At 38.2% G+C, this 20,380-nt stretch overlaps 1 protein-coding gene across 1 annotated transcript in view; it reads left to right on the plus strand.

Annotated features, from left to right (window-relative positions):
* The first annotated feature begins 2,675 nt into the window (after positions 1-2,675).
* Positions 2,676-20,380, plus strand: part of LOC110910971 (mitochondrial Rho GTPase 1) — a 29,463-nt gene continuing 11,758 nt past the window's right edge. The window contains exons 1-10 of the mRNA XM_022155545.2: positions 2,676-3,001; positions 3,237-3,369; positions 3,536-3,688; positions 4,440-4,616; positions 12,761-13,012; positions 13,156-13,224; positions 13,408-13,463; positions 13,762-13,843; positions 13,968-14,179; positions 19,127-19,196. Of these exons, the coding sequence (XP_022011237.1) occupies positions 2,787-3,001; positions 3,237-3,369; positions 3,536-3,688; positions 4,440-4,616; positions 12,761-13,012; positions 13,156-13,224; positions 13,408-13,463; positions 13,762-13,843; positions 13,968-14,179; positions 19,127-19,196 (1,419 nt within the window). The 5' untranslated portion in view covers positions 2,676-2,786. The remainder of the gene's footprint in view (positions 3,002-3,236; positions 3,370-3,535; positions 3,689-4,439; positions 4,617-12,760; positions 13,013-13,155; positions 13,225-13,407; positions 13,464-13,761; positions 13,844-13,967; positions 14,180-19,126; positions 19,197-20,380) is intronic.

The raw sequence follows: 20,380 nt of genomic DNA on the forward strand, positions 1-20,380 counted from the left end.
TCACCTTTTTCTGATCACCCTTGTTCAAGAGGCCACTCCACCGATAAAGAAAACAAGCCACCCGCTGCTTCCGTTTTCTCACCTTGCCAAACGAGACGAATCGAAAGCCACCTGCTTTGACGGATCCTTTCTGCTCGCCTTTCACGCACCACGTCGGTCTCCTCTTATCACGAACAACTCGATCAAGGCACCAGCGACACCATCTACTGTTTTCACCGGTTATATAACAGTCGCGCAAACCCGCAACTAACAACCGAACAGCCCCTTTCTTCCTCCTTTCATCACCATTAACAGCCACGGACACAAGTGTTTATCACCGGTCACCCCCCGGTACATCTACCACAACAACGGCCGCCCGAAACACCATAACGCCTCCGATTACGGCTGCTAAACAGACTAGAAACAGCACCCTTCTGTCTTGAACGCTTCGTTTACGCCTGCCCTCCACCGACCGACACACCCGCCGGCGGCGGAGGCTTCCTCCGATCTTCTCGAGCCCTAGGCTCTGATACCAAATGTTGGTTCAGGTCCCACAAAAATACACTACAACACTCTCCGTATGTATGTATAATAGTGAATTGGCAGCTCAAAGATAATATGCAAAAGGAAGAATGAAAAGCTTTTGTTTCCATTATATTATCAAAAAAGGTACAAACAAACTACTACAAGTACTCCCTATTCATATTAAATAAACAACAAAAAAATACATGCTAAATAACCCACTACTTGCTGAATTTTAGAGCTATTCTAACGGATCCAACTCACAATATCATGTGCAACAAACCCGGTTAGCCTTGACCAAAGTTTTACTAATTAGTAATTTCCCACATGATATTTTCTTTCATGCAACTTTTAGTTCTCACGTAAACCATTGAACTTTTAATGCAACTAATTAATTTAACCTTCTTCTAATTTTACTTGACTCGTTAGCTACCGGAACCGTGACTTGCTACCCAAGAACTATCCCGAATAAAGCCAACAGTGGAAAGACTTGATGTTCCTTGTGACCCAAGTTCGACTCACATTCTCCCCATTATTTTCTGCGGCATCCAGGTGAAGGGCGAATACGTGTAGCGCCGGTTCGTCTTGAATGGGAGGCGAGGTTTTACCGATTATTCCACTGTCGTGCCTTCGGGCGGGTGGAGGTCGGGTTTCCGCGCATCTGGGAGAGCCAAGGGGCCGGCGGCAGTCGAGTAGTCAACCTTGGCCATAGCGCTCGGTCTCACGGTGGTTGGCACGTCGTTCCTTACCGTTCAAAAAAAAGTTATTTAAACAAGATTAAACAAAACTATCTAAACAAGATTAAATAACTATTCTTTCATAAATAGTTATCTAAATAAATTAACTATTAGTTTATTTACCCAATTGAATAAATAAAACATTTATTTTTGTCTTTTTGATTAAGTTAATTAACAGTTTTATTTAAATTATTTAACATTCATGGTTTAGTCTATTAATTATTACGTGAGATGTTCAAATACATAGTCTCCTAGAAAATGAAAGTCGTGGGAAGGTGATGTCGAATGTCATTACTTGGGCATAGAGTTCCGAACATGTATGATGTAAGGTGATATTACACTGATAATGACATAAAACATTTTAACAACTTTTGAAAAAAAGTGTCATCTTCAATTGTTAGTAAATAACTAATAGATGCATTAAAGAACTTGTAACTGTAACATTCGTGCCGTGCTGGTTCGTAAAAATAATAGTATGCCTATTAATTAGAAAATATTATTTGGACAAAGAGCTCAATGAGAAACGACAGATAAAGATGAGTTAAAACATGGGTTTGATTGTAAAATTCAATAGAACTTCCATTGTTTAATGTGTTTGGTCCATTAAATTTGTTGGTAACAGTTCCATTCCTAATGTGTTTCGTTGAGGAATGAATTGGAATTAAACTTAGTTTTCTCTAGTTTTTTCATGTAATGAAATTTAACCTACAGTAAATGGATTATGCTACGTTTTTCTGAAAGCAAAGAAGAGAGTGATGAAGGACTTGGATTAGAGGAACATGAGATTCAAGTGACTAGACAATCAAATTCATTGACTACAGTGTCGATCACTTGTTTCCGTGTTCGTGAAGAATTACCCGAGAACATCCAAGAAAATTTTAAGATAAAGATCATGAATTAGGGAATTTTGCAAAGAACTCAGATAGATTTACAAGAAAATGGATGATCCTCTTCGTCAGGATTAAAAAATAATTTTGCATACTTAGAAACCAAATCCGTTAAACATGTATAGTAGATGAAAAATTTGCGCCAACCCTTTTAGCGCCTAAGTGAAGGGACTTCAATTGATATATATTTTTGTTTTTACATTTGTAACTCTTATTATAAAATGTTTTATAGAAAAACAAATATGGCGTTGTGATCTATTTTTTATGTACATTTCGATATAAATTTAAAACAAACATAGTCGTATCAAATATACACACATGCAAAATTTTTATTTGATATATATATAACTTCGTTTTTAATAAAAATAAATGTAGTGAAATACCATATCTATTTTTTTTTATAAAAAGCTATAAAAAAGTACAAACACATATATATTAGTTAAAAACACAACGTGCATTTATTGTTACAAATTGGATACCACTTATATAACACCCACTTGACTTTATATTCTAGTTTTAAAATAATTATCTATTTATTGTAGACATATTCTAGATGACTTGATCTAAACGTTTGTAATACAACTTGTACTTAAAGAAATGTCAACGACTCCCTGCAAGAATCAAGACACAGGGTCTTTGTTTTGTGAACTTTGATTTAGTAATGGCTGGAGGCGGTTCTGCTTCGAATTCAAGCTCCACGACAGGTGTTCGGATCGTTGTTGCTGGTGACCATGGTACTGGTAAGTCCAGCTTGATTCTTGCTACCGCTGCGGACTCGCTTCCTACAAATGTTCCATCGGTGTTGCCCCCTACCAGGTTGCCAGTGGATATGTTCCCTGATCGTGTCCCCGTTACAATCATTGATACCTCTTCCAGGTATTCTGCTATTGATAATCTTTGATAACAATGTTTATAAGTCACTATTGATGATAGTAGTTTTACTTTATCAATTGATAAACATTATTTTTGTCTCTGAAGGTATGTGAATTTAGAATAGAGGATGTAAGAAAATATGTGTTTGTATTGGAAGTATGTAGAAACTGAATGTAAAGTTTGTCACAAGAAACTGAATGTATTGGGTGATGTCTTTTTTTATTATCTTTTATATCAGTCTGGAGAATAAAGACAAACTTGATGATGAACTAAAGAGTGCTGATGCAGTAGTTCTTACCTACGCGTGTGATAAAACTTCAGCACTTGCTCGGTTGACTACGTTCTGGCTTCCTGAACTTATACGACTTAAGGTATGCCTTCTATTTGCACGGGTAGTCATTAACTGTAGACCAAGATATCTGATTATGCTATGAATGAATCACTTTAAAGATGGAATAACCAGAACCACACTACACAGAAAATAACAAACAACTTGGATTAATATAACACGTTTATGATGTATACACGCGTGTACAGGTGAAAGTTCCTGTTATAGTGGCAGGTTGTAAGTCGGACTTAGCAGATTTCAAGCAAGTAATTGGTTTGGAGAGAGTGATGCCTATAATGAAACAGTTTCGGGAGATTGATATTGATACCTGTATTGAATGTTCAGCATCCAAACGCTTGCGGGTAATGTTTCTTTTTATTTTCTTTTTTTGTTTGTTGTATAGACTTGTATAAGAAATCTAGCCACATTCATAATCTTTAATATTTGCCTAAATCTCTGAAACGTTTAGATCATAATTAGATTTGGCTGCTTTTGAAATTGGAAATAAGGGATTACTATTAATAATAGAAATCCAACAAATTACCCATTTACACTACAAGAAAACGGGGCAATAGCGGCGACAAATGTAGCTGCTAAAGATTATGATCTGCACCGCTATTGTTAATAGCGGCGACATGTAGCCTGTCGCCGCTACTGATGTCGCCGCTATTGCTCCATATTCTTGTAGTGTTACCCCTTTTGGAACTGAGTATCTATCTGATTATTTCAACGTGAAGTCGATGTAATCAGTTTTTAGTCTTTGGCTAAACATATCTTGCTTCTTATACTAGCTGTGAGCCTGTGACTTTCCAAGCCCATAAAAAGTTTACCTATTTTCTTCTATCACTATAACTTTATTTAAGAGACTTTCATTCACATTGACATTTAGGTGAAACAACTCTCCTTTTTCATAGAAATGTCATTTTTAGTAATTTTATTTATGAAAACGTTTTAATATCAGAATTTGACTAACAACATACATCTAATTGTCTTACTGTTATAACTTCCAACAACAGCACATCTAAAAACTCATTTCTACATCATTTTTATTACAACTGATCATCTGTTGTTTAACTTGGCCTGTTTACTTCTGTTTTCTATATAAATATTCAGATTTCAGAGGTTTTTAACTATGCCCAGAAGGCCGCACTTTATCCAATAGCTCCATTATTTGACCTGGACGCACGAACTTTAAAACCCAGATGCATGAGGGCTCTAAAGAGGATATTTATTATCTGTGATCATGATAAAGATGGTGCCTTAAGTGATGCGGAGTTGAATGGCCTCCAGGTTTCTATTTCTATTACTAGTTATATTCAAAAACTTTTATTCCCATTCCTAGTTATATGTAGAGGTGGCAAAAATGAGTGATGACAGTTTTGGTCATGGTCATAATGGATAATTCTTTGGTACTGGTCGGGTGTGTTGGCCCCAACCGATCTTTGATCTCTAGAACATGAATCATTTTGTACATGTGAATCTGAATACAATTGTAAAATCTAAACCCTATATATACTAATCCAACAGTAGCGATCAAATAGACATGTCACTTTGTGAATCGACATGTCTGATGCTTGAAACATCCCGTCCCTTGGCTTTTGTGATACTGGCGCCTATTCTGAAGAGGTTCGTCTCCTGGAGGCGTCTCTTCCGTTTGGTGTAGGTTATTATCTTTCACTTTGTCACACATGGTCCTCGCACTTATTTACTAAATTAATTAAAATACAAACTAACTAATAATTATTTACTAAACAACCATCTAACTTAGGATGTAAGGGATTATAACTTCATTCACCCCCTAATCATGAACATCCTTGAGTTGTTGTAGATCTTGAACTCGGAGCAGTATTATCTCTCGAATCTCCTCGGTATTCAACACTTCACATGGATCATGTCATTCACGAACCTTGCTCCTCACGAACCTGCTTTACTTAAACTTGCTTCACACGAACATTTTGTTTCACACTTGTCTTGACCGCACTTGATTTGTATGACACGAACCTCTTCTTGTGTAGTTGTCTGAACACGAACTCCACCTGTTCTTGATTAACTTACCCATCATCATACCATATGAATTGAATCCATCTCGCATAGGTTTTAGATAAACCGACTCACTCAGATCTTTTTTGCGGTTGTATCACACAACAATTTTTTCTAACCCAGTCACAGGATACGCGTGTCTTCTTCTTAATTTATCTTTTTCACGGTCATCTTCCACAACAGGTTCTTCATACTGATTGCCTCCTTCACAGATTCTTCACTTTTACCTGATCCACTCACTGAATTGTTTTATTGTACCTTTCATAGGTTCTCTCCGCATCACACGGTTCTTCCCTTTGATCGTCTCACACAAACTCATGTTTCTACTTCTCTTCAATGTGTAGGAACATTAGAAGTGCCGGTTCATTATCTTCTTCTGTTTCGACCAATAGTATCTCATTTTCTTGGTTTTCTTGGTTGGGCGTTCGTAGGCATAGTGCCCATGTTTCTCACATCTATAACAAGTATTTTCGACTTATCTTTCGTAGTCGTTGCTTCTTGCGTGCGATCATCCCTTTGTGGTTTGTCGATTCCTTCCGACTCATAAGAGGTGTGTCCTTCGCCCCTATCTTGATAATTGCCTCTCCCACGGCCTCGTGACGGACGAAATCTTCCTCGTCCACAATTTCCAACATGTTGTCCAGGATCCGCATACAAGAGTTCTTCTAGATTGTTCACATGGCTTTCTTGTTTTCTTCAACTTTATCCTTTCTTCATAAATTTTTAATCTACCAATAGCCTCATTTAGATTCATAGTGTCTAGATCGGAGTATTACTCGATCGATGCAACCATTTGAATAAATCTATCTGGCACGACATTTAGAAATTTACGTACTAGAGTGGATTGATTTAGCGTTGTTCCAAATTCACTTACCCTTGTAACAATACTGTTTATCCTTGCAGAGAACAAATCTATTGTATCGTTTTCTTTCATCTGTAACAATTCGAATTCAGACATGAGTGTGTGTAAACACGCCTTTTGCACTCGATCTACACCAACATGTCTCGCCTTCAATTTTCCCAAATTTCCTTCGCAGTCTTGCAACTTGCAATACAACATCTTCCGGTATTGCTTGGAACAGATAAGCAATTGCCGACTTATCCTTCTTAACATCCGCATGTGTATTTTTGGCCGGTTCAATCGTTTCCCAAAGTGTATTTGCGTCTAAAATTGTTTTGATGCGAATTGCCCAAACCGTATAGTTTGCCGGTTTCAAAATTGGACATTGAGATTGGGAAAGAGAACTCCCTTTCTTTGCATTACTATTTTTGGAGTTGGTCCGGTTGTTCCTGACATAACATCTGATAGAACAATCTTCACCTTTCAATAAACTTTATTTTTCTTGATTTCAATAAACCTTTAATCCTTAACCCGCAATTTCCCGAAACGTGTAATAACCAAATAATCTAATTCTCACTAAACCACGAAATCAAAACCTAGATTTCTAACCCCTGCTTCGATACCCTTACACCGAAAGTAAAACTAAACTTGCAAATTGAAAAGAATAATAAAACCTGATCGCGAAAACCCTACGATTTGATGCGCCTAAAGCCTGATGCTCTGATACTAATTGTTGGCTCCAACTGATCTTTGATCTCTACAACATGAATCAAACGTGAATATAAATTAAATGTTTTGTAAATGTGATTCTGAATACAATGAAAAATCTAACCCCTATTTATACTAATCCAACAGTTGCGATCGAATAGATGTGTCTCTTTGTGAATTGAAATATCTGATGCTTGAAACATCCTGTCCCTTGGCTTTTGTGATATTAGCGCTATTCGGAAGAGGTTCGTCTCCTAGAGGCGTCTCTTCCATTAGGTGTAGGTTATTATCTTTCACTTTGTCGCATCTGCTATTCGCACTTATTTACTAAATTAATTACGATACAAACTAACTGACAACTATTTATTAAACAGCCCTCTAATTTAGGATGTATGGGATTATAACTTCATTCACCCCCTAATAACGAACATCCTTGAGTTGTTGTAGATCTTGAACTCCGAGCAGTTTTATCTCTCGAATCTCCTCGGTATTCAACACTTCACATGGATCATGTCGTTCACGAACCTGCTTCACTCAAGCTTGCTTCACACGAACATTTTGCTTCACAATTGTCTTGGCCGCACTTTATTTGTATCACACGAACCTCTTCTTGTGTACGTTTCTCAACACGAACTCCACCCTTTCTTGATTAACTTACCTATTATCATACCATATGAATTGAATCCATCTCGCATAGGTTTTAGATAAACCGACTCACTCAGATCTCTTTTGCGGTTGTATCACACAACAATTTTTTCTGACCCAGTCACAGGATACGCGTGTCTTCTTCTTGATTTATCTTTTTCACTGTCGTCTTTCACAACAGGTTCTTCATACTGATTGCTTCCCTCACAGATTCTTCACTTTTACCTGATCCACTCACTGAATTGTTTTATTGTACCTTTAACAGGTTCTCTCTGCATCACACGGTTCTTCCCTTTGATCATTTCACACGACCAAATTCATGTTTCTACTTCTCTTCAATGTGTAGGCACATTAGAAGTGCCGATTCATCATCTTCTTCTTTTTCGACCAATAGTATCTCATTTTCTTGGTTGGGTATTCATAGGCACAGTGCCCATGTTTCTCACATCTATAACAAGTAATTTATGACTTATCTTTCATAGTCGTTGCTTCTTTCTTGCTATCATCCCTTTGTGGTTTATCGATTCCTTCTGACTCATAAGAGGTGTGTCCTTCGCCCCTATCTTGATAATTGCCTCTCCCCCGACCTCGTGACCGACGAAATCTGCCTCGTCCACAATTTCCAACATGTTGTCCATGACCCTCATACAAGAGTTCTTCTAGATTGTTCACAGGGCTTTCTTTTTTCTTCAACTTTATCCTTTCTTCATAAATTTTTAATCTACCAATAGCCTCGTCTGGAGTCATCGTGTCTAGATCTGAGTATTGCTCGATGGATGCAACCATTTGAATAAATCTATCTGGCACGACATTTAGAAGTTTACGTACTAGAGTGGATTGATTTAGCGTTGTTCCAAATTCACTTGCCCTTGTAACAATACTGTTTATCCTTGTAGAAAACAAATCTATTTCTTTCATCTTTAACAACTCGAACTCTGACATTAGTTTGTGCAAACAAGCCTTTTGTACTCGGTCTACACCAACATGTCTCGTCTTCTATTTTCCCAAATTTCCTTTGCAGTCTTGCAACTTGCAATACAACATCTTCCGGTATTGCTTGGAACAGATAAGCAATTGCCGACTTATCTTTCTTAACATCCGAATGTGTATTTTTGGCCGGTTCAATCCTTTCCCAAAGTCTATTTGTGTCTAAAATTGGTTTGATGCGAATTGCCCAAACCTTATAGTTTGTGGGTTTCAAAATTGGACATTGAGATTGGGAAAGAGAACTCCCTTTCTTTTGGATTATTACTTTTGGAGTTAGTCCGGTTGTTCCAAGCATAACATCTGACTGAACAATCTTCACTTTCAATAAACTTTATTTTTCTTGATTTCAATAAACCTTTAATCCTTAACCCGCGATTTCATGAAACGTGTAATAACCAAAGAATCAAATTCTCACTAAACCACGAAATCAAACCTAGATTTCTAACCCCTGCTTTGATACCCTTGCACCGAAAGTAAAACTAAACTTGCAAATTGAAAAGAGTAATAAAACCTGATCGTGAAAACCCTACGATTTGATGCTCTGATACCAATTGTTGTCCCCAACTGATCTTTGATCTCTAGAACATGAATCGAACTTGAATATAAATTAGATGTTTTGTAAATGTGATTCTGAATACAATGAAAAATGTAAACCCTATTTATATTAATCCAACAGTTGCAATCGAATAGACGTGTCTCTTTGTGAATTGACATGTCTGATGCTTGAAACAACGCGTCCCTTGGCTTTTGTGATATTGGCGCCTATTCGGAAGAGGTGCGTCTCCTGGAGGCGTCTCTTCCATTAGGTGTAGGTTATTATCTTTCACTTTTACTAAATTAATTACAATACAAACTAACTAATAACTATTTACTAAACAACCCTCTAACATAGGATGTAAGGGATTATAACTTCAGGGTGAGAAAGCTATTGTCTATTTTTTATTATTTTTGGTGAATGATTTGTGTGTCATATATCATTATAAAAATAAAATATTTCAGAAGGTTATATGCATTAAAAATACACGTTGGGTGAAGTCAAATTGCCTTGTGAACCTTTTTATGAATCTACTTGTTTGACCCACTAGATATCATACAGAAACCAAATTGAGGATTGACCCAGAGGATCTGCCCAAATTGTTAAAGAGTTCGAAACACAACCCTTATTAACCCATGCAAACGGGTCAAAAGCGGTTACGGGCCAAAATAATTTTGGAGGTTATATGCATTTAAATACACTTTGGGCAACGTGTGTGTTTTTATTTCTTCTGATTTTACCTCTTTGACCCATTAAAAATAAAGAACAACAGAAATCAAAATTGCATCCAATAGTTTTATCATACATCAAAAGATTTCTATATATATATTGTTTACTATACAATAAAGATTTGTAGAACACGAACAAACAAAAAGATTAATTGTATGATTTGAAGAACGTCATGTTAACCAAGATCATCCGAGTTACTACTAATGGGCCTCTCGGCCGGTTTATGTTTATTTGTTTTAGTCTAGTTTATTATGGGTCAAACAATGTTTATGTTATGTTTATTATTTGGGCCGTAGGCCACTTGTATGGGTCGAACAGAAGTCTTATATCAGTCCATTAGATTAGCGGTTAACACAAGGGTTTGGGCCGTAGCTTTTATGAAACGTCACGTCCATTATCATCAAATAACCACCGAGCGGTTATTGTGGAACATCACAACTGTTTGCGAAAAGTTGTGACCGGAAAACGACGTGACCATTCGCTGCTATAAAAGCCGGCTGCCATCATCCTTGTTATTAGGTTGGTCAGTTAGTTTGTAATCAAGAACGTGTGTTTACATTCAGTTATCATATTCAAGTTCTAGTATCATTCAAGTTCAATTCGGTTAGTTTGTTTTGCAAATCAGTTTCGTTTCAATTCATCATGAACACTTGTGAATGTTGTGGATTGTTCAAAACCGATTGTGTTTGTGGTCACAATACCATCCGTTCCGATTGGTCCTGGGTTTCCGATGACGATGATACCAACATTGGTATCAGAGCCAAAGGTTTAACAGGAAGCGGAAGGGATTGTGATCAAGAAGAAAACCGGGTTCGTGGAAACAAAGGGAAATCGGTGGTTACCGGTTATGGTGATGATGTTTTTGTTCGTAGTGGAGAGTGCGGCCGGGCGGCGGAAGTGGATGAGTACGCGCAGGGGAAGCCAACCATGCGGACCGGGGTATCACCAATGAAAAGGTTTCCAAAGAAAGTATTCCAGAAGGGTTTCGGGAAGAAGTACGGGAAGAAACCTAATGCACCAGTGGGTATGCCAAGAAAACCGGGGGTTCGGTGTTTCAAGTGCAAGAAGTTTGGCCACATCGCGTCAATTTGCCCTAGTAAGTATATTATATTATCACCATTGCCAGTCGAGTGTGATTATATTGTGAAGGATACTTGCGGGGGTAAATGGGATTCAATCTGGGTTGTGGATCCCACGTTTAAAACGCATATGACGGGAAACCGTAATTTGTTTAAGTGTTTCAAGAGACACTTCGGGGTTGTAACGAATGAAAGCAAGAAAGACGTTTCGTTTGTACATGGAATTGGTGAAGTAAGAGTGCCGGTGGACGGCAAGGATAAGACAATCCCGTGCGTAAGTTACGCACCAAAACTTGACAAGAATGTTCTAAGTTTAGAACAACTCTTATTTCAAGGGATTGAGACGGTTACTATGGGTGAGAAGTGTGTTTTGAAGAAGATGTTTGGTTGTCGATCAAACGGGTTCGACATATACGAAGATAAGTCGGAAACCGATCTGGAACAAGATTATCTTAACGCTTTCTACGATAATCTTGGGGTCGATAATGGTTACAAGAAAGAGAAAGAGGAATTCCAAGAGTGTCTGGGGGATTATTAGGAACGAGAATTCGAGAAGTCGAAAAACAAAAAGAAAGTGTACGGTGAACGTCCAAACGCTAGGAAGGTTGTGTACTCCAAGAAAGCAAAGAAGGCTTTGTTAATCTACATTGAAGGCGAGAAGGATAATCCGCGCCAATCTAGAGAAATGCTTCGGGAACCGGCAATAACTCTCTCTCAACTCGAGGAGGATGTTGTTGAAAGAGATTTAATCATGGAAAGTTGCATTGAACCAGGGGATCTTATCACACTACACGAAGAAATCAAGAAGCACCCAAGATTCTTCGACGCGCCGTTCGAGGAAGTTTTAGTTTGGTTCATCACGGATTTTCTAGGGATTGTTTGTGAAAAAGCAATGCCGCCGGAGTTAATTGATGGGCGTGATCTCAGTCTCATACTACTACACCGTATCGTGAAGCATAACGGTGGGTTCGAAGAGATAATGAAGAAAGACATGTGGGGCGATATTTCGGTGAAGTATGGTTACGAAGCGGACGACGCTTACGAGATGAAGGTCGCCTACATTTATTATCTAGAGTTGGTCGAATGGTATTTCGACTACATCAAGAAGGAGCGTGCAAGAGAGAAAGTTGGCATGGCCGAAAGCTCAAGCAATTGCGGATGGATCGATGATTCAAGCGACGATGACATGGTGGTGAAGATCGAGGTCACCAAAAATCGTAAGGAGTGATCGTCATCGAAGGGCTCGGATGTTCTTGCTTAAGGGGGAGAATGAAGAACGTCATGTTAACCAAGATCATCCGAGTTACTACCAATGGGCCTCTCGGCCGGTTTATGTTTATTTGTTTTAGTCTAGTTTATTATGGGTCAAACAATGTTTATGTTATGTTTATTATTTGGGCCGTAGGCCACTTGTATGGGTCGAACAGAAGTCTTATATTAGTCCATTAGATTAGCGGTTAACACAAGGGTTTGGGCCGGAGCTTTTATGAAACGTCACGTCCATTATCGTCAAATAACCACCGAGCGGTTATTGTGGAACATCACAACTGTTTGCGAAACGTTGTGACTGGAAAACGACGTGACCATTCGCTGCTATAAAAGCCGGCTGCCAACATCCTTGTTATTAGGTTGGTCAGTTAGTTTGTAATCAAGAACGTGTGTTTACATTCAGTTATCATATTCAAGTTCTAGTATCATTCAAGTTCAATTCGGTTAGTTTGTTTTGCAAATCAGTTTCGTTTCAATTCATCATGAACACTTGTGAATGTTGTGGATTGTTCAAAACCGATTGTGTTTGTGGTCACAATACCACCCGTTCCGATTGGTCCTGGGTTTCCGATGACGATGATACCAACATGATTTTGAACAGGTCAAATGCTTTAATGCTCCGCTGCAGCCCTCAGAAATAGTGGGTATAAAAAGAGTTGTGCAAGAAAAACTGCCTGCATGTGTTAATGAGAATGGTCTAACATTAGCCGGCTTCCTTTCCCTTCATGCAATATTTTTTGAAAACGGCAGTCCAGAGACGACATGGACCATTTTAAGAAAACATGGATATAATAATGACATTAGGCTTTCTGAGAATCATCTTCTACCTCCGGTTATTAGGACTAATCATCAGGTAAAGTATTTATTTTGTTTTTATTTTCTTTTGGTGGCTTGATATTGGTATTGAAGACGATGGTCAGCGATTCATTGTCAAAATAGCATGCTTGAAAAGCAAGTTATAAAAATCTGGATATGATTGTTTTTGTATATTTATAGAGTGTGCAGCTGACAAGTGAAGCTGTGGAATTTCTCAGAGGAGTTTTTACCTTGTTTGATAGCGATGGTGTATGTTCTACCATCCTTTTCGTCTGGATTCAAGTTCTCATATAGATTTAAATGCTTATTCTGTTTTATGGATATTTCAAAAGTTGAACTTGGAACTCTCTTGTCGGTTTTTTTATTCAAATGATTATCTCCTCTCTTTGTTCAAATAATATAATTAACTGAAAATACGCACATTTTCTATAGGATGGGGCACTTAATGCAGATGAGCTAGATGATCTTTTTTCTACTGCACCAGAAAGGCACTGTAACTTTCTCCACCATTATTATAGTTATTATTTTCTTTAAGATCTTTTTGTGTATATTATGGAACAGGGGATCAAGGAATATTTGTCTATATAAATGAGAACTAATACTTACCTTGCACACATATTAGTTTGTTTGGAATCAATTTACAACAACATGTCTATAGAATTCAGAAAATATAAAAGCTATAGGGTGTCTTATGTTTATAGTTCTTGCTGCAATTTATTAGTTCCCATGTTGTGATTGATGAACTTTATGAATTTAAAGTTTTGCTTTTGCTATCTTACATTACAGTCCTTGGAGGGAAGCTCCATATGTAAATGCTGCAGAAAAAAATGAGATTGGAGGATTATCGCTGGATGGATTTTTATCGGAGGTAATATGTATATTCCCTAATACCTCTAAATTGTTATTTCTTTATAGCGTGAACTGATTAATGGCAAATGGTCTAGCTTTTTAATTTCTATGATTATTTTTAACTTCCTTTTTGTGGGACGCAGTGGGCGCTAATGTCTGTTTTAGATCCAGTTCTTTGTGTGGAGAACCTAATTTACATTGGATATGCTGGTGATCCTTCTTCCGCTCTAAGAGTTATGCGAAAAAGATGTGTTGACCATACAGAGCAAAACACTGAACAAAATGTATTCCAATGCTTTGTTTTTGGACCAAAAGAGGCCGGAAAATCCTCATTTTTGCATTCTTTTGTTGGAAGGTCTATTTTCTAAACTACATGAGTTCTTTAGAGGTAGAAAATTGGGCAGGTTGGGTAATGGGTCAATGCTGGTAATTATTTTACTTTTTTGACCCAATTCTTTTAGTTTTCTATAAAGAGTTAGGGTCTGTTTGGTATGGCGTAATGGAATAGAGGAGGGAATGGAATGGACAAGTTAATGGAATGGAAAAAGAATGAAATGGATCATTACATTCCATAGTCTTGTTTGGTTACCGTGCAGGAAATGAATAAATCATTACCTTGTGTGTTTGGTAGGTATGAAAAGAGGAATGAACTAAATCGGCGATGGTGGTGGCGGTGATCGGGTGGCTGCTAGTGGCAGTGGCAGCATGGGTGGCGGTAGTCGGTGGTAGCGGCCGTAGGTGGCGGTGGTCGGTGGGTGACGGTTGTTGGCTGTGGCGGTGGCGATGGTCGGTGTTGGTGGTGATATGCGGTGGCGGGTGGCCACGATTGTGGTGGCGACGGGTGGTGGTCGTGGCGACGACGGTGGGTGGTGGCTGCGAAAGATGGTGATGGTGGTCGGCGGAGGATGGCAGTAGTGGTCAGGGTGGCGGTGGTCGGCGGTGGCAGGTGGCGTCGATGGTGGTGACGACGAGTGGTGGTGTGGCGGCGACGACGACAGTGGGTGGTGGTTGACTGTAGCAGGTGGTGGTAGCGGATGATGGTGGTGGTGGTCAGCGAAGGGTGGCAGTAGTGGTCGGGGTGGCGGTGGTCTGCGATGGCAGGTGGCAGCGATGGTAGTCGTTGGTGGTGGCGACGAGCGGCGGTGGCGGCGGAGGATGGTTGTGGTGGTCGGCGGAGGTTGGTGGCGGGTGTTGATGATGACAAGTGGTGGTGGTGGCAGATGGTGGCGGTGATGGGCGGTGTTTGTGACGTAGGGTTAGAGAGGGAATGGAATGGAAAAAATAGGGTTAGTGGATGGAATGAATTTGAGGGAATTGAATAACTCATGGAATGGCTGATTTCATTACGTTGACCAACCAAACACACTTTTTTTCATTCCCTCGCAATAGTTCATTCCATTTCACCTCCTATTCCTGCATACCAAACACTACCTTAGTGTATCAAATATATGATTACAAGATTATATTATTTTGATATTTACCTAATTTCTTGGAAAATATATTATTAGAGAATTTGTGATTTTAAATTAAATTTTGAACTTTTGATCATTTCCATAGTGATATATTTTTATATTTTGGAGTATATCCGTTTGATCCATTGGTAAGGAATGTTGGTCAGAACCCTTACGAACACAAAAACAATAATAAACTATGAAGAATCGAATGAATAACTATATTAAATGTGAAAGTATAAGTGATTTTAATTATTACAAATGACATAAACAAACCCTAGTAATAAACTAAAAGGTGTGATTGTAGAGATGCATCTTTTCACAAACGGTTGTGTCTCTTGAATATGTGGCTATCAATTGATTTGAAGTTATCTGTCTTTTCCATCTGCCTTAATGTCGTGAATTGTCAACAAGTGTGACTAAGGGAGATGTCGATCCCTTAGGGTGTTGGTTATCGTCTTTCAATTCGATACCTTTGGTCCTTGTACTTCGTAACTACCTTTATATCTAACATAAACTATCTTTACACTATATATGAATCAACCTTTGTACTTAGGATGTGAGGGATTAGAACTTCATTCACCCCCCCCCCCCCCCAATCACGAACATCCTTGAGTTGTTGTTGGTCTTGAACTTGTTTGACTTGCAATAGCAATGGTTCTTCTTCCAACACAAGATAAGCCTCTTCATCCTTCTCTTTTTCCTCGTCTTTTTGCTTGCTCCACTCATATGCGAAATCACCGAATTCACCACATTAATAACATTTGAACTCACTCTTGCCTCTATTTCCTCTATTTTGCCTGATAGGGTTAAACCCTAAAAGAGAAGAACTAGGAGAAAATTCGGAAAAGATAGGAGAATTTCAAACTTCAAATCTAATTTCCTCCCATCATATTACGTACATAAATAAGTAAATAACCCAAACAATTACATTAGACTCCCTAAAGTACTAATAATTAGTAAAAAACCCCTAAACTATTATTCTTCACGTAACAATACTTCCCCCTTAAAAGATTCCTGACCTGAAGAATCACAAAATAGAGAAAAAAATGCAGCATCCATGAGTTCTTTTGGGTTGACTCATTCCAGGGTGGATGCCATTCGGTCCTTCCGATTGCAATCGGGGAAGTCCTTGCAAAGCACCATGGTGGGCGCCAATCATTTACGGAACTCACATTTGCCTTTAAATAGGCACCAAAAAGATTGTTGTTAACAATGTCAATTATATCATCCACAGGAAGGGTATCAATCTTCCTACCATCTTTGACATGAAGACCTTGACGAACAAAAACCGCATCACCATTCAGAACCCGTAGGTCAGCCTTAACAACATTGTACAGTCTAGTTTTGGGTTCTTCACAAGCATCATTAGCAAGGATTATGCAAAGTGTGTCTCTATGTTTTCTTCCTTTATGTAAAACGGTGTCTTCATTGATGGGCTGGAGTTTTTTCGTTGTCTCATATAGTGCAACAATGGAATTATCATTGTTGATATTTCTATCAACAACAATTATCTCTTCTGCCTTCCCTTGTTCTAGAATTGCAGTACTAAATTTTGGATCGGTTAAGGTGTTATTCACGATGGTGTTTGTTGTGGGTGAACCATGAGACTCACCGACCGAATGTAATTTCCAGTTCAGGGTGACCTCAAGAGATTGCATCATGGCCATAAGGGTTTGCATAGTAGCTTGCATCTGATTGAGGATATACCCATGTTGAGACAACATCTCGCAAACGTACTCATCAAACTCTTCATCGGATCGTTTTTGAGCCTCCATAGATCGGAACGGATCTGATACCATTGATAGGGTTACACCCTAAAATAGAAGAACTAGGAGAATATTTGGAAAAGATAGGAGAATTTTAAACTTCAAATCTAATTTCCTCCCATGATATTACGTACATAAATAAGTAAATAACCCAAACAATTACATTTGACTCCCTAAACTACTAATAATTAGTAAAATACCCCTAAACTATTATTCTTCACGTAACATTGCCGACGTCATCTTCTTCCTCTGAACGAACTTCCTCCACATCCTCTTCCATGATTTTGATTGTCACATACTTTTCCATAAAGCCAATTTCCGGAATGATTGTCTAAACTTGCCAATAAGAGATTATTTTTCTTCGGTTCATTTTGGCTCTTGAGGCATTCTTCAAATGCTGTAATCCTACCCATTGTTTCTTCAAACGTCATTTTATCTACTTCTGAATACTGCTCGATGGATGCCACAATCAGTAGAAACTTCTTCGGAACCGAAATAAATAATTTCCTTACAATCTTCTTATCTTTAATGGTGGTACCAGGCTTTTAAACTGTGATTTTATTCCAGCCAACTTTCTTGCGAAAGTACTTATTATTTCGTTCTCTTCTATCTTTAAGGCTTCTAATTTGCTTCTCAAAGTTTGAAGACGCGCTTTCTGAACTATATCGACTCCAAGATATTGAACTTCGATTGCATCCCAAACTTCCTTGGCACTTTCGTATTGCACAACTTGCATTAGAATATCTCCCGGTAACGTTTGGAAGATCATTGCTTTCGTTGTATGCACCTTTTTCTCATCTACCCCTTCTTTTGAAACAACCGTATCCCAAAGACTATATGCCTTGAAAATCGTTTCCACCAGGATTGCCCGCTAAGTGTAATTCGATTCAATCAACTTTGGATATTGAAGAGATATATTTCTTTGCTCGTTGATTGACGTTGACGTGCTTTGTTTGTCGTCTTTTCCGGACATACTTCCTTTCCGATTTACGGTCTTAGACTTTTTTCTTTAGTATCTTCCTTGCTTTACTTCAAGATTTTCTTGCTATTCTTCAATCTTTCTTCTTGCTTGCACAACACAGGTTTTTCAACTTGCTCGTACCACACAAGTTTTTTTGTCACACAGGTCTTCTTTGCCACACAGGTCTTGTTTCCACTGAGGTTCTGGCAACACGAAGGTTATGTACCACAAAGGTTGTACCACTAAGGTTTTGTGCCATGAAGGATTTATACCATGAAGGTTTTGTACCACGAAGGATTTGTACCATGAAGGTTTTCTATCACGAATGTTTTGTACCACATAGGATTTCTCGAATTTCTAACTTGCTATTTGAGATTCATTTTGAATTGCATTCATTTCTAAAATATACTTTATGTTCTTTTGGAAACATTTTTTTTTTGAATTCCTAAAAATGGTAGAATCGGTTCTTACTGATTTGATTTAATTGAAAAATTCGATTCTCCCTGATTTGATTTGAGATCTGAATTTCAAAAAGAATTCAAACAAACGAATACAAAAACCTAAAAAATAAATTGGAGAGAACCTGGTTATGATGATTCCAATCGGGCTTCTACTTCCCAGATGTGAAAGTATAAGTGATTTTGATAATTAGAAATGACATAAACAAACCCTATTTATACTAAACTAAAAGGTACGATTATAGAGACGTGTCTCTTCACGAACAATTGTGTCTCTTGAACTAGTGGTTGTCAATTGATTTGAAGAGATGTTTCTTTTCCTTCTGCCTTGTTGTCGTCGATTGTCAATAGGTGCGACTAAGGGAGATGCCGATCCCTTAGAGTGTTGGTTATCATCTTTCAAATCGACACCTTTGGTCCTTGTACTTCGTAACTACCTTAAATTCTAACACAAACTATCTTTACACTATATACGAATCAACCCTTGTACTTAGGATGTAAGGGATTAGAACTTCAAGTAAATAGGTTGCTATTGCCACCTTTAAAATTGACTCTTGGGGATTTATGTCGTGATTGTTTTCAAATTTAAGCTTCCTTATGCATATTTATTGTCTTCTTGCTAGCAGTTTTCATGACATGCTTTTTTAATGGTTTGAATTGCAGGCCATTTTCTGAAGTTTACATGCCAACGACTAAGGAGCAATATACAGTTAATATTGTTGATCAGCCTGTTGTAAGTATGTTTATTTATAACATCATGTTGCACAGCTTGATATCCTTGATGAATATGTGCTTGATTTCTTATAGAGATATCAGTAGAACTTGCCAATCTGGCCATTTACTTATGAATAGGTTGCTTCGTGTTGTGTTTTATTTCTAACGGGTCAGAAGTTGCCCAGTGTGCTTTCAGTCTATATAATATCAAAACTCATTATATCTTAAAACCTAGATCGATATGGAAATAATATTATAAGTTTAGTTAAGCCATATAATGATTGTGTTAGTAATAGGGTTATATGGGTTACATAAACCTCTATATATAGACTCAGGAACTACACATACATACCCTCTAGTCTAGAGTAATTATGGTTAACAACATAACTAGTCTAATATACCCCCGCAAGCTAAGGATGGGCAACAACATGTACCTCAGACTGTAAGAAAAGAAACATAGGTGTTGCCAATGGCTGGGTTAAGACAAACAATTTGAGGTGGCAGAGGATGAAAAAGAAGCAACAGAAGTGGATGAAGACAAGATTCCTTGAATCACTTCTTGAGGGCAAAAACTGGGTTAAGGGGAAGTATTGTTTCGTTGTTATTATTGTTCCGATTAATTTAATCTATTATTATTATTGTTACTATTATTATTGTTGTTGTTGTTGTTGTTGGTATTATTATTATTGTTGAAGGTTTGTTATGTTTTTATGGTTAGTTGGAGGGTGGAGTTTGTAATAGCTTGAATAATAAATATGGGTTAGTGTTGATGCAACAAATAGTAGACCAGCGGTAGTAGCAGGACCGGTTAGGCAAAAGGGTTGAAGGGTTCAACTTTGCCTAACGTAGGTCGTGGGGTCCCCCCACGTTTGCAAGACGTGGAAGGAGGTTCACTAGTTTATTTTTGTTATTTGCCAAGGATCCTCCTCTGAAATATGTTCAGATTCGGATGAGGGAGCAAATAGAATGTGTGTGTTGGATGTGTAAGAGAGAGTGACTCGCATGAAGCAAGTACTCGAGATGAGTGACCAGAGGTTGTGAGTATCAGGGCTAGCCAGGAATGTCTTCTGAAGTAAATGAAGTGTCAATTTATAGGAGAAGACATCTCCCGAAGAAGAATGCATTTGACTAGTGACCTGTGCTTGCAGTGAGGGGTTTCCCCTTTTGGGGGTAAAAGCCTTTTGACCCATGGATAATAGCGTG

This window comes from Helianthus annuus, chromosome 15 (assembly GCF_002127325.2).
Source record: "Helianthus annuus cultivar XRQ/B chromosome 15, HanXRQr2.0-SUNRISE, whole genome shotgun sequence".
NCBI classification, from domain to species: domain Eukaryota; kingdom Viridiplantae; phylum Streptophyta; class Magnoliopsida; order Asterales; family Asteraceae; genus Helianthus; species Helianthus annuus.